A 16,029-nucleotide genomic window follows, 5' to 3' on the forward strand; every position below is an offset into this window, starting at 1 on the left:
AGTGGTATTCTTGGATTGCTTTTTATATTGAACAGTCTCTAAAGATCTAAGAATGGCAAACATCGGATTGGTGATGATTTTGTTTAAATCATGCTTAGGCTATAAAAAGCTATTAGGATTTGAGAGAATCGATTTTTTACATTAGGAATCGGAGATTCGAAAAATCTGGATTCGCCCATCACTGGTAGAGCGCTCATATTTGAATAGCAAATTCACCCTTCCACTACACAATGCCATCATCAAATTTCTTGTACATGAAGGTGAACATTTTTTTCTTACAAGGTTGCATGACAAATTTTGCTCATTACTGTTAGTTTTTGTGTGATGTCTTATTCAATAAGATGTGGTTGATTTGTGAAATTATTCTTCTCCACATCAACACTTGGCTCCATACTGGATTCTTGACTTGAATATCCTCTATTTACCACTCTAGCCTTGATTTATCACCTGGTTTCATATTTTTGAGCCTTTTAAGTCAACACTAGTACAATGATATCAAACAATGAGGTGGTGTGGACACCTTCATGCTTGATTGGTTTCAGGCATAGGTTTCTTCATTATTAATTTTCTTCAAAAACAAATCCTTCTCCTGTAAAAACTGTATTTACAGTTCAGAAAATATTTGTAAAATAATGTTCTTGAATATTTGTTTACTTTATCCCTAGAAGTGGCACACAAACCTACCTTACTGACACAGTATTTTAGGTTAACTGTTCATGTATTGTTCAATACTTATTTACCACAAAAAATGCTCCAAATGTAATATGTTATACATCATTATACATAACATGTTAATGAATAGAGAAAACTATTTTTTTCGTTAGGTTTTGTATATATTTTTTGACCAATGCTTCAAAAATTTGTATTTAAATTCCAATTTTTCACTGTTTTCAGAAATATATTGTATATGATTTATAAAATGTAACCAAGTTATACTGTAGCTCGGCATTACTGTTCTGCTACTGACATGTGACAATTTATGTGCCCACTGGGTTAAGTGTGGCCACACAAATTTATCCGCAATGGATTAATATTAAGAGATTATAATCATTTCCATATTTTATGACTGGTTACTCCAACTGCACTATTATTTTAATAAATTGATGATATACTATTGCAGCTAGTGGCACTGACACTCGGATAAGAAACAACTCTAAAATTATTTTTACTGTGTTTCATATGTGAAACTGTTTTGCTGCAAATAGTGAAATATTAATGTAGTTCCTTATTTGACTGAGAGACAGCAATACTTTCGAGCCTTGCCTGGATAAAAATTGAATTTTGTAACTGCGCCATGAATTGGGTCACAAATAGTGACCTGACTAGCTGGAATGGAAATCACAAAAGGCCATTAAGAGTGGTATGACTAGCTGAGGGACAGGATGTAGCCATAAACTTTCGAGCCGATACAGAGGACAGCCATGACCTTTGTAATGATTTCGCAAAGTGGGAGGACAATATTACATCATTTCATTACAAGTGAAATTCGTACTGAGTAACAGAACTCTCAGGTGCCCCTTATGTCATCACTACAATATGTAAGTTACTGTTATAACGGCCCTTGTATAATGTATATTAAATTAAACCTATAGTATTACAGAAGAAACACATGATTATTGCTTTTGAAACCAATATCTGTAAATTCTTTGTTAAATGTAATTGGGTTGATTTAAATTTTAGACCCAGACGTAATACAATAGTTTTATTAGTTCAATTTCAGTTCATTACTTAAAAGTGATTCCCAAAAGTTCACTCTATCTTTTAAAAAGCCTTTCTCCATCCTGAAGCCATCTTGTCCAATGTTGAGATATTCTATATCGGGAGATGACACTGATTCCCACTTCACTGGTAGTCCTTTGGGAGTTGGGTCTCTAGAAAATAAGAGTGTTATATTGTTATATGCAAGATTCCTTATAATGTTATCAATGTAACTGGTGATATAAAGAGCTGGCAGTAGTGAAATGAATTTTTGTTTTAGATTTATAGGAGATGTTCCAATTTAGCAATAAGATTAATACACATCTAAAACACTCAAGTTTTCGCTTATAGTGTATACTTTTAAAACATTTAAACAATACAAAACTATGATTTTTTTCTGATTACCAATAAAGTCAGAAAAATAATAAATAATTATATGAACTTAATTATATAAAGGGTTAATTATATGACAGGGCCGTATGGCCCTAAATTCACCCTTTTGTACAGTATGACACAAATAAAGTAATTTGTCTTGTAAAGTATTGAAAAAAACTAAAAAAGCATTTGGATGTTTATTATTCATATATTTAAATTAAGACATCTGCCATAAATCTACAGCTAAAAATAAAATCATTATAAGATTTCAAAATTTAAAATTGTTATTGGCCTTAAATCAAGTTGGCTGCTAGTGCAGCTGTCACTTCTTATAAAGATGTTGAATTCTTACAATTTATATCTTTATGTTTATATTGATATCTAAACAACATTCAATATGGTGTACTAAGAGAACCTTATGACAGAGTTCACTATAGACAAAATTATAACATATGTGAGTGTGTGTTACATGTAATAGACATCATAACCTAATTCATAATGCCCAATTATAAATAATGGGTACCTATATTATTGGTAGTTAACTTTTGGCAAAATATAAACTAGCGGGAAACTTGTGAAGGAGTTTGGAAAAGACGAAACTGATTTCTTCTCTGAACCCTGGATGGAGGATTATCAAACTTCTGTTAATTTTAATTATTACTGTATATATTTCTCAGTTTATTCATGATGTATTTCTCAATTACAATTTTCCAAAAGCTTATGTAACACAACATCAGTATATAAAATGGTAATGGTATAGTATGACTAAAGACTGTTAGGACAGAAAGACTTAAACACATGCACGCACACACACACACACACACATATATATATATATATATATAAAGAAAATAATTTTAGTTACAGTCCAGATTAACAATACTGGAAGTCAAATTGGAATAAATCAAGATAGATGAACAAACATGCATTGACAGAATTGAAATTTTACTGCAACAGAATGCTAACTCAAAAGATTAGCTTGATAAGGAGAAACAATTTCATCAAGAAACACAAGCTAACAACATGAGGAACATGATTTAAGTTAGTTAAACTAATAAGTTGTCAATAGACAAACATTTAAAAAAGTTAGACTAACATGAAAAAGACATGGATAGTTGAAGGGGATATTGGAGGGGAACTATAAATAGGTTCATTCCCTTTCTTTGATTTTCAGTCGCTTTTGTCAAGTGTTGGAAGTTTAAGATATCTAGTACAGGTTCTCAGATTAATTTTAGTAAGTACCAAGAAGGGGGAATTAATTATGAATTTGAAATCATGTTTTTTGCAGACATTCATTAAATGACTTTTTGATTAATTTAATATTCATCACAACAAAATGGTTTGTTAATTTATCATTAATCATATAGAACATATCTACTTACAGGTATTTTATAAAGTTAGTCCACATCTTTACCAACTGTTTAGAGAGCAGAATGTCAGATGCAGTTTCATTTCTTAACAGCAATCCTCCGATAGGAAACAAGTAAAACATCTCATCAAAGTGTGAAACACCTGGTAAAAGAGAACATGAGAACTAATATTGTCATGTTATTATAATTTTAATGTTATTGTCATATATGTATATTTATGATCCCTCTCCTCACATTAGAAAGAGGATAGATTTCAATCCTCAAAACTTTGTGTTACACATTTTGTAACATATAACGATGGCAAATGTCCAGAATCCTGTTATCCTTTCATCTTTAATAACACACTTTAAACGAAGAACATAACAATATTTATGCGAAATGGTTCTGCTAATATGTTATGTGTTGTTTTCACAATAACATTAATAACATTGTAAAAGGAGCACAGTACACTAGTTGTTTTTCTATTTTAAATGTTCATATTAATAAAACTATACTTCAATTAGAAATATACTCTCTGAAATAATCTGAAGAAAGGTAGATTTCATGTATGGTCATCTTGAAATGTTCAACTGAAGATGCATTGCTGGAGGTATAACAACTCATGGTAAGCACATTAGTATACTCATAAAATTTAAAAATATCATCTTGATACTGTTTGAACATATCAAGTTGTTTCTAAAAGCATGGACGATTGTGTAGTGACGGTTTGTTGTGAAGTTTGGTTAGCCAGTTTCAAATTGTATTTGTAAATGTATTCGCTAGTATTGATTCCATGTTATTGTGTATTTCTAAAACCTTTGTACAGCAACCATCTGAAAACACAAGATACTTAAAAACTTGGAGGAACATAAATGATTTGAATAATCCAGTCTGTTTATTTATACAATGCTAAGTATCTGAGGCTAAACATGATTACAAATTGCCTGAGAACCCTAATATGGTATTGCATAATTAAGTACATACATATATTTATTTATAATTTGTTTTGTTTATTGTAATTTCGGGTTCTGGAGTTTATGATCTGTGAAAATGCTAGAAACTGTAAATTCCAGACAATTCTGTGAAGTCTACCTAAAAGTTGAGATAGTTCAATGTTGTGTTTTATAACAGGTTACTAAAAACAATCATGGTAACTCAGAACAATATTAAGAAAACAAGTCATTTAACATCAAACAGTTTTTCATCTCCTTCAGGACCTTTTTGTTCCATTTTTAAGTCCAAGTTAATTTATATCTAGACAGTATTAAATAATACAGATAATAAGTTAGACATATTTTGTGGTCATTGTACCATTGAGGAAATGACTAAGTACTGAGTAAACTTAGTTCTATTCACCAATAATAAAATATATAATAAAATCATCTAGCTCAGTTGGAAAAAAGGTAGATTTTATATGAGGCCATCATTTCGAAATGTCAAACTGAAGATGCATTATTAGTATGCATGTTTGATTTGCACAATACTGATGGGACAATAACCCTTCATGTTGGTATGTTAACATAATCATAAAATTTTCAAATATTAAGGAAGTCCATACCATCAAAATCTTACAAGAAAAAACTGTTACTATATAAATTGTACATATAAATTTCATTGTAAAAATATGGACTTGATTTAGTTACAATTAATCCAAAATTATGTTTCTAAACATATTCACTTTTACTTTCAATTGTATACTTCTATAACTTTAAACGGTTTAAAAATAGGTAAGAATAAATTTTGCTTGGAATTACTTAAAAATTTTATGTAAAGTATCAATTTTTATTTATCTTATGAAATACTCGGGATAAAAATTTTTCCCAAAAGCGAATGACCACCATCTTGAAATGTTTTATTTCTTAAGACAGGTTAACGAACTCATCCATACTATATAAAAATACTGCCTCTGTACAATGTTTAGTCTGTATGTGTTAACAATTATTCCCGCAATGTTATATACAAATTAAAACTTCATATGCCCGCTATCTGGAAACCTTAAGTATATATATATATATATATATATATATATATATATATATATATATATAAAAAACACAAAAGAACAAACATTGTAAATTAACTGTGAATTATAAAACACCTTTTTTGTGTTATAATGCATAATAACTGAAATGTAACTATTCCTTTTGCAAACTTTGTATGGTCACCATCTTTAAGCCTGAAGAGATATTGAAAAAATCCAACAATTTAAAAAACAAGTACCTGATGATGAATGCTTAGAATTTGAAATGTACATTGTACAAAATAAAAAAATATATCAAAAAGTGTTAAGGTGTTATCAAAAGGTTTATTATTGCATATTTTAAAAATTAAAGTTGTTTATAATTACATAATATACATCATTGTCTCATATGTATAAAATGTATCCATTAGGATCTATGTTGAGAATTTAGTTGAGTTAAAAATTTTGCTTGAATGTGAAGTGCTGCCGTATTGAAACATTTTATTGGTTAATATTGGCTAACAAACTCATCCAAATAAAAGATAGTACCTAAGTTCTACCCATACTGCCTCCAAGTAATGTTTATTTTGTATCTAAAAAGAGTTAAGCTTAATTTTTGCAACATGAATGGCGAAAATTTATTGAGAATACATACCATATCTGCTCTTACTTCCCAGAAGATTTACAACTGAGTTGGATCCTCGGTAATTCATTTGGTAGAAGTATGTTTTGCCTTTGCTATGTCTTGCAGACTGAACTAGGTCATAGTTGAACAATGCATCTGAGAACAGCTGATAATACATAACGATAAATAAACGATAAACTCAAAATTTCTTTATAAAATATTTATATTTGTGATAACATGACTTACAGGTAAACATACTCATAGTTTAAATTCAAGAGTTGTCAGACAAGATCAACAGGTTACAAACTTGACTGTTTGCACAAGAATTAGATCCTTGTGGTTCATCGGGTATTAGATTTTGCAGGTTCATCAATCTGAGAGCAGCTGGCAATAAATACACAGTTTATAAATCTAGATAATTTGTAATATAAATACAAAGGACTTGGTTACTTGTGGTTCATCTGGTAGAATTCGTCATGCTAATAAACGAAATCATATGGTTGAACCATTAGTGACTAGTGACACATACAAGGTGTGACTTGGAAAAACTGGACTGAAGCTAGAAAGTTTTCAATTCATTACTATCTACACTATCAAACATTCCTTCTTAGTCCCTACAGAGCTTCATGCAAATTTTCTACTCTGTATTTCAGAACTGAAAGTCATTCAGGGGTTTTTATTTTGGCAAGTTCATCAACATATACTGCTTTGTGCTTGCTTAAACTTATTTATCAGGTTTTTGATACCTGAAAAAGAGGATAGAATCCATCCTTGAAACATATTAAAATATATAATGATGGGAAATGTCCAAAATCCTTTTAACCTTTCAAATCATCCATCAACAATAGAAATTTGAAAGAACTAATAAGAATAAACACATTCTCCTTCTTTTGCTACTTTGTTTTCTTTCTTCAGTGCAAAGTCACGCAGGCAGTTGAACCAGACTATTGGGGCAGGTGGTATAACACAGACATGTTGTATTTGATCAACAACTTTTTAACAGACAAACATTGTGAACCAGAGAATTGTTCTGATGAACGATGCATGAACAATATTTCCATATTGGATCATTTTTCTTATATATATATATATACATAGAGTTGTCAGAACTTGAACGTAAACATTTTTGTTAAATTCTTGGATTACACCCTGTTCTCATAGTCAAAAGTGACTGACTTCCTGAATATTTTGGGTGACTTCTTAATTTTCCTCTCTGATCCTTTCTCTGAAGTCCAGCTCCCTTAGCATGGGTCTTTGTAAATATTTTCAAACCATCTAAAAACCTTTTGTATGCTATAACAATTATATTGTTAGACTGCCCAAAAGATTTCTCTTGCAAAAATAGTGTTACATTTATTTTCACAGAAAATCATTTGTCCTTTCTGGATGAAGTTTTGGGATTTTTTCAAGACAGCATAAAATAAGTATCTCTTTCAACGATAAAGCTAATACTGGACTGAGTGATCTGTAATTGGACGGGAATCGTGGAACCCAACCATTAATTGCTCAGTCCTTTCTGTTTGTGAGCTGCTGCAGCATTGATAATCCAGTTATTTCACAGTTACAATTTGAATATGCTTAAAGGTTACAGTGTATAAGGTTTTAATTTGCTTTATACAAAAGAGTTGGGTTTGTGCTAGTCCGTCTGGTGGAATTATTGGAACTATTGTATAGACTTGCGGTAGACATTTCCCAATGAGGGAGTATGGTGAGCAAAATGTGGTTTGAACTAGCAAACCAAAAGTCTTTTTTCTGAATCAATCTGACATGATTGAATTGAAAGATCAGTGATATTTCTGGTTAGATACTAATCAAGGATGACTCAAGAGGACATTACTCATTCATGTAAGGATAATAACAAATTTTAAGTACCTTTAATTTTTGTACTTACGTCCACCAGTTTACTGAAGTGTTTCCGATCTATGTTTCCTTTGTTAAAATAGAATTGTCTGAGTTTTGCAGCCATCCGAGAGGGATCTTGTGTGTTGTCGAAATGTAAATTAAAAGGCAATATAGTGCTGTAGTTCAAACTGAGCTTTTCAAATTTTTTGTCAGATTTATCTTTCTCAATATCTGAAAAACAAATAATGTTAAAATTTGTACAGATTCTTATTTGGAAATTATTTCTTTAACATTACCAAAATATTATTTGTATTGGGTACACTATTACATAAAATAAATCAAATCAGAAATATGTTATACTGTAAATTACTATGTATAAATAATTCATTTATTTGTCTTTGAGCATCTCCCATTGTTAATCATTTATAATATAGGCAATAGGAGATGAATTTAACATAGCCGTAAACTAATAATAACTATTGCCGTTTTATGTTTTAAATACTTATTCGACAATAGTTTCTATAAAATGTGTTCCTAGTATAAACATTTTGAATAAACCAGTATTATCTCCTTACTCATGCTTGGATATTTCAATTCCAATCGTAATGTATACATGTTGTTTGTCTTTTGACCTGGAACAACTCAAAGTGATTACTGATTCCTTGTACCGATAATAGCTACTGGTAATCAAGTATGAATCCAGTTAAGTGACATTCGGATATGCAACAAGGTAACCCTCATGGCTGTCTGATCTATAGAAAAAGTAAATATTCTTTACAGTATATAAGAGCTGTTGAAATGATAAGAACACATACTATATGCAATATTATTGAGAAATTATAATGTTTAGAAAGGAACCCCTAATCTTACCAACAAGCCAGAACAGTCCCTCCATTTCATTGGACCCCAGTAAAAATGGAAGGTGAGTCGTCAGATTCCAGGGGTGTTGTGTGACCAGAGGGTCCGTCACTCCCTCCACCTCTACTACTGGACCCACCATTGTCACCCTCTCTTGCAAGGAAATGTCATTCCGCTACAGTAGACATATTTCAATATTTTTGTAGTAATTCATATTAATGCTGTAATTTATTGTGTGTAATATGTTTAAAAACGGAAAACTACCAAGAGGATGAATCAGACAGAAAGTACATCAGTATGAGATCAGATCTAGCTTTAAAATATGTATGACTCATTAAAGATAAATTCATCCTCTAATGTTAACCAATAATTTTGTACCGTCTTTATCAATAATTTTATGCATAAATTCATTTTCCCAAATTATAAAGTACAAAAATTTTAAACAAAGCTCATTTTCAATGAACTGTTGTTTAATGAATATATTTATGTATAAAAATAGACAGTGTACAATTTATTTGAACATAAGTTATGTGGCATACTTATAACTATACACCGTAATGGCCAATAAATTCCTATTGTCAAATTTAAATCATATACTATGTATGAGATATAACTTGATCTGACCTTGGCGATGTGCAACAGCTCCTGAAATTGTGAGGATGGCAGCTGTCGAAGACAGTCAAGAAGCTGTTTTGGGGTTTGAGGGCAATTAGTGTGTTTCACCACCAACTCCACCAGAGCACGCTGCGAGCTTGACTGATGAAGGGCCCAGGGAGCCAAAGCAGATCCACTGTTGCATATACCTGCCCTAAACAAACCTGTACCAAACATAAAATTTAATTAAAGGAAAGAAATAGTTACTTCCTCTCTGAGAAACTAATAGCATTTCAAAGTACAAGTTGCTGACTCTAGGGTACTCTTGACAGCTTATTGTGGTTTAACTTTTCCGCATCCGTATATGCTGTTGCAATATGGTTTTTGGACACACTTTGTATTTAAGCTTCAAAAAAGCTTAGAAATTAGTTTTCAAAAATATTACAGATAGTCCTGCCTGAAATTTTTCAAGCACAACAAAATCTTAACTTTTCCTTGTTTCTATATTCCCAATTGTGTATAGTTTGTCAAAAGAAATCCTCAATAATTTATTGCATTCTCCAAGCGCAGCAAATACAGGTTGTGGAGGACAAATAATATTGAGATCCTAGCTCATAAAGCGTTTTTTTTTTTTTCTAAAAAACCTAAAGAAAACTTGCATTCTACAGCTCTACAATGCAATGCCTGAATCCCCTTAAAAGTATTAAGAAATAGAAGTGCACTTGGAACTTTTTATTTGTGTACATACTTGTTTTGAAAGTGTATACTACCTTCGTGAGCAGTAAATTTCATGTGGTAATGAACACTAGCAGCTCCTGCACTCTCTCCAAACAATGTGACAGCTTGAGGGTCACCTCCAAACTGAGATAAGTTGTCTCGCAGCCACCTAAGTGCTGCTCTCTGATCCTTAAGTCCGAGGTTACCGGGTAACGCTGGGTCATCCAAGGACAAGAAACCTGAATGCCAAACTATGAACAATCATCAAGGAGACTCTTGTTTTAAAATAAACTCAATCACACAAAATCCTCAAATATAATTTTTCTAAATACATCATAAAAGATATATTTACTGTAATATAGTAGGAATTCTTTACTTACCCAGGATTCCCAATCTGTAGTTAACAGTAACCAGAACAATGTCCTCATCCAGGAGATATTGTGGCCCGTACAAAAATGATTTGCTGGCTCCCACTTCAAAATACCCTCCATGAATGAACACTGCGACTGGAAGTTTTGCTTCGGGTGTTATCTGTATGTACACAAATTGAAACTTATTATAAAATCCTTGAAATTAAGAATATAATTCACTACATTTATTTTGGCCACTTACATTTGGTGAAAACAAATTAAGGTATAGGCAATCTTCACTGCCATAAGTGGTAGGCATCAATGGAATCTTGGCAGATAGGCTACGTTGTATACAGGCAGGTCCATCACTTCCTGCATCATAAACTCCCATCCAAGGCTTTAGTTCGACAGCAGTCTGTAATACAAAACCGATTAAAGTGAAGTTGTATAAGCAGAGTTCATCTAAAGTGTTTGTCTTGTAAAGAATTTGAATCAATTGTAACTAACTTTGAATCGCAGAGAGCCTATAGGAGGAGTGGCATACGGAACTCCCAAGAAGGCTGCTACACTGCGACCGCCCCTGGTGTTGACCCATGTACCCCGCAGATGACCTTGAGAGACAGATGTTACAGGAGGAGGGTACCGATGAAGGGCAGAATTACATCCAAGAACCGCAGTCACAATTATTGACAAGACAACTAGACAGAGCATAATGGAGCTAGTAGCACCATAAAATGACATAATAAGATCAATGCTATCTGTTGGATAAACTTTCCAATGTTTGGATACAATATCAGTTGATAAAACTATCAGTGCAGTGATGTGTCAAGATCACGGTCAAATGTCAATGTTTTGTCAAAACAATAAGTTTATCCATCTTTATTATTCATCACTATCTATGTCACAGAGATTTGGAAGGAAACTGTGTATATTAAAATCTTTTTATCTTAAATTCAAATTAGTAATTAAGGCTTGTATTGGCATTGAGATGTCTTCAATATAAAATATTAATACGTAAACCAGAACCAAAAAATGAATTATGTGCAATTTAAAGATTTTTAGGCACATAATATAAGAAACAAATGACTTCTCCCTGGCATTAATTTCAGTATAATTTGTAAAATTGAAGGAAAGTTATACAATAAATCTATGATAGCATATAATAAATTTAAAATAACATTGTATTATCAAGTACGCAAATTATACATTTGGAGTATCAATCTTTATGTTGTCTGCAGCTGATGTTTTGTTTTATAATAAGATAAAATAATGTTTTAAGGAACCAACCACTGCTGTGTTTTTATTTTCAATCCACAATGTCTATTTTAACTGTGCCACCACGGTCATCTTTAAAATGACTACAGGAAAATTGATATGGAGAATGTACTTATTTTATTAGTGACAATTAAAAATATGCATTTAGAATTTTAAAATGTTGCCATCTTCCAATATGATAATTAACTTAAAAATATCTTATTGAACACTTTATATTTTCTTCCAATTTTTGATGTAATATTACATTTTCAAATATTTTGTGTCTGCAATTTTTTAACTTACTCGTTTAGGAGCTATACAGTCTACTAAAGTTTATTTTTAAGTTTTAAAATACCCAACATCTAAATTTTGCAGTTCATAGCATGTTGAGAATGGTAGTTTAAAGTAATGGTTCCATCTATACAGAATGGCACCAATTTAAACTTACAAACATAAGCTTTGTTGTCATCCTCATAATTACTTATAACAGTAAACCCAGACAATTGACATTGGATATAAGGAACAATATAGGCAATATTTCAATAGACTGAACCATTTGAGGACGGATATGTGGCATTGTATTCTCTTAATGGAAAGCTTTAATTTGATGCACTATACTTAGTTGACCTACGCCCTAATTTAAGATTTTCTTCTGCCTCCTTGACGGCTAGGATCTGCCCCCTGATATGATGAAAAAATAAGATATTTGTATCGAAAAGTAGATATTTATGTGCAGTTGATGTGTTAAGTTTACTGCTATATCTAGAATGGTTAAAACAAATATAAAGATGTTCCAATACTTAGTTGTCGACTATGGGGGTGTTACGTTTTAAAAGTACTCACACAATAATTCTTAAACATGTCATTTTTAAAACTAAGACTATGAGTGGATTGTTTTTTCTCAGGACTGAAGGTGTTCCCTATAATCCTGCTTAGCTTTAAAAACTGCATTGTTAAACTGTTATTTAAATATTAAATTAACTGTTTGAAGTGTTCGAGCATAGCTTAACTGGTTGTAATGACCGAATTCATAATTTTTTTCAAGGTGAGGCTGATCCATCTTTTCTATTTGAATTCTGAAGGCTATTCCTTATTCTGACTGTCCTCATGGATTTTTGCAAGAATCTGATCAAAAACAATAACTAGAAGAATCGGTACAGTACAACGTCGATGGTTCAGTACAATTTGGGTGCAAAGTGGTGGGGTCTTCATGCTCCAAGTTAGTGCGTCCACACAACACTCACAGCCACCTTCTCTCATCATCCACGCACACCAATCATTCAGTTCTGTGCACACGCACCTGGTAATTGCCTGATCTACTTTTTGTCCTCTAACAATTTCAGATTAGGCTGAGCTGAACTGACTGGCTTCTTTCTTATCATCTATCATGCACTCATTTTCTTTTCAGTTTACCCTCAAACCATCTCCCAAAAATATGACTTGTACTATAACTGACTTAATTTTCTTTGCTTTCCAAGCCAAGATGAAACAGGGCATGCCGAGGGCTGTGTGGTCAAGGGAGAGCTTTACTAGATCTTGGGCACTTCAACTGAGGTTAAGGAGTTTACAGGGGCTACTAGTCGATCCCAGAACTGACGAGATCATGGTTCGATACCCAAGCTCCCAAGGGAGTTCTCAAGGAAACACCAAGTTGTACATACATGTATTGGAGTTAAAAAATAGAGCTCATCTGTATATATTGCACATAGACAGGGAATAGCATTTAATTAAGTAAACCCGTGTCGCATTTAAACTGTTTTTCTCATTTTACTTTAGTAACCCAGGATATAATCACCTTACTGCGAAGATGGGTTTTCCCGCAGGATAGAACACTAGTGCGAGAGGGAAGACTCCCTCACAGATTTTGGCGCCCGAACAGGGTATAAAGTATTTTAGGTACAGTTGATGACACTGTTTCTACTAGTTATATAAAAATGGTGAAATCCTTAAAAGTTGGTTCAAAAATGTCAAGACTGTGACTCGGACTCCAAGAGCAATGTGACCACCCAAAATAAAAAATATCCAACGATCTCATGGATTATCAATCTAATAAAAATAATAGTGAAGAATTGATCAAATTTGGCCTTCTCACCGCTGACACAGTAATGGAAGATGAAAGATCCTTAGCCAATTCATAAAATGAGAATATCAATCAAACACTGCTCAAGTATCTAGAATCAACTATCCAAGCACTTCGAAACAAAACTCAATCTACTTGTCCTCCTGTGAAAGCATAGATATATTCAATATAGTACGGAAATGGAACTTGATAGGGCTAAATATTTAATACTATTTTAGAAAGACTGAATGACCTTATAGAAGCATATAATACTAGTTCTGACCACCTCTTTGTAGCTTTACCCGAATTACTAAAAAGGAAAGCACTCCTGTGGTACCGTAATTATAAATCATTGTGGAAGACTTGGGATGAATATTTGAAATGCTTTGAACTGCAGTTCCTACCGAGGAGGTTCAGTGAAAAATTAGATATCGAAATTGGGAGGACCCAAAGACACAATAAAAGTTTCAAAGATTATACTGTGGCCATTAAAACACTAATGTGATGACATGGCATGTATTTCCCGGATCAACAATTTAATCAAAATTCCAGTAGTAGTTGAAGTAAACACAAGTGTCAAACACGCGAAAATCCATGGCAAAGACTTAAGTCATTAAACATTATGAAAAAGTATTCAAGTTGGTTTAAAGTATAAACGTTGTTAAACTATTGGCATCTAGCGAATAAAACCAGCATTGACCAAATACAGAGAGTCTGAGTCGTGAGCTACTAAGAGCAACGTCGATGGAGCTAACCAGTGAGTATCATTCTACAATCTTCAACAACGGGAGAGGGCGATAAGGTAATTACTGCATACATTAACTTGCTCCAAGTAAGAGGAACCAAGCCCCAAATGGTCCACCATCTTTGTGTGCAATACAAATTATATAAATAAAGTCCACTCGGAGCTACAGTTCCGTCGCCAGATGAACAAAGAAGGTAGACATATTTTATTTCAACATGCTCTTAGTGTCCTATTTTGTGGAAACATTTGGCATTGGGTGTTAATCACAGTGGACATTCGCACAAAATAAATTACTCTTTTCGATGGTATCCACGGGGACCACACTGCAGTAGGAGAAAATTTTACAGAATACTTGAGTGCTGAAGCTCTACACAAGATGAATGAAATTTTGTTCACCAGGAAATGGAAACTGCTGGGGAAGGCTGGCCCCAAACAATACAATACAGTGGGCTGCGGCGTATTTCCATGCATAACCAATGAGGACTGCACTGCTGACCTCACAATCTCATACACACAAAGTGACATCCCTTGGCTAGGAGTAATTGCAGAGGAGCTGAAGAGCGGAAATCTTAAATCCCACCAGAAACCACCCAACCTCCCATATCCCTGGAGTCCCACCGGTGAAGAAGGGTCGGAAAAAAGACCGCAGGATAGAATACAGTGCGAGTGGGAAACAATTCCGTTAGAAGTCTAAACAATAGATTTAGTATAATAGCGCTGTCCATGCTCGAAAGAACAGAATTTGCTATATCTAACAAAATTTCTGCTACACAATCTCCATATGAATGCAAGATCTATTCTCTGGAAAGTCAACGACCATATGCTCCCCTTACGCTGCCACTGCCCTCGGTCATATATCTCAATCTTTATGACTGTTTTGCCGATTTTGCTAATGAATTGCTAACCTCATACGACACTAATTAGTTACATAAAATTGGACAATATAGTTTTACAATAAACAGTTCTTTTTTATGTTCATAATTGCATCAGTTTCCCTAAATTATTGTATGTCATTAATGTTGATTATCATCAACTAGATTATTTATTTTGATATCTACTGAAATAATTTCATTTGCGTTGCGCAATTTGTCAGCTTGTTATAATATACTGTACTTATTTATTAGATTTTAAATTAATTAGTAAGATAGTTCAGTTCCTTTTCTGCTACCTAATTTTTATTCAGGCGAGTTTATTATTAGTGATCAGATCCTCTACAGTTATGATCTGTTACGTGATAGGTATAATCTAGATGGAAGTTTTTCGTTCGTTTCCATAGTCAGTGTCAGCCAAACATGACAAGGATTCCATAATATATCAGTTTGAAAACTAGAAATATTTTCTAATCTTCTTCTCAAATTATTATAAAGACTGTCTTGGTTTACATTTCTATTTCAGTAGTACAGAACAGGTATGAGTTATGGAGATAGATTACGGAGTAACCATAAATATTTCTAATATGTCATCATAAATAAATGCCTACAGAAAACTTTACAGCAGTATAGCAATGTTTAACCCTCCACCGCACGCGCCGGGGAGCGACACTCCGCTGGCTTATTTGTTGTTAGATTAGTGGTCAGAATGGGTTGAGCGTTGAGCTAGCGAA

General features: G+C 32.8%; 1 protein-coding gene across 1 annotated transcript; it reads right to left on the bottom strand.

Annotated features, from left to right (window-relative positions):
• Positions 1–1,689: 1,689 nt before the first annotated feature.
• On the bottom strand, positions 1,690–11,158 carry LOC124362579 (juvenile hormone esterase-like). Its single transcript, XM_046817212.1, has 10 exons — positions 10,876–11,158; positions 10,631–10,783; positions 10,399–10,549; positions 10,072–10,257; positions 9,332–9,525; positions 8,720–8,882; positions 7,899–8,080; positions 6,038–6,173; positions 3,456–3,585; positions 1,690–1,871 (listed from the first exon to the last, which is right to left on the bottom strand). The coding sequence occupies exons 1-10, from the start codon at positions 11,107–11,109 to the stop codon at positions 1,706–1,708; spliced, it is 1,695 nt and encodes a 564-aa protein (XP_046673168.1). The 5' UTR covers positions 11,110–11,158; the 3' UTR covers positions 1,690–1,705.
• Between the last annotated feature and the right edge of the window lie 4,871 nt (positions 11,159–16,029).

This window comes from Homalodisca vitripennis, chromosome 5, assembly GCF_021130785.1.
Source record: "Homalodisca vitripennis isolate AUS2020 chromosome 5, UT_GWSS_2.1, whole genome shotgun sequence".
NCBI classification, from domain to species: Eukaryota; Metazoa; Arthropoda; class Insecta; order Hemiptera; family Cicadellidae; genus Homalodisca; species Homalodisca vitripennis.

Bases quoted from the DNA above. Each gene is read 5' to 3' on its own strand.
- LOC124362579 (XM_046817212.1), bottom strand. From the start codon at position 11,109: ATGTCATTTTATGGTGCTACTAGCTCCATTATGCTCTGTCTAGTTGTC. The intron at 10,550-10,630 runs GTAAGTGGCCAA...GTGTACATACAG, and splicing joins TTAATTTGTTTTCACCAAAT to ATAACACCCGAAGCAAAACT. The intron at 9,526-10,071 runs GTAGTATACACT...TGTTTGGTACAG, and splicing joins GAAATTTACTGCTCACGAAG to GTTTGTTTAGGGCAGGTATA.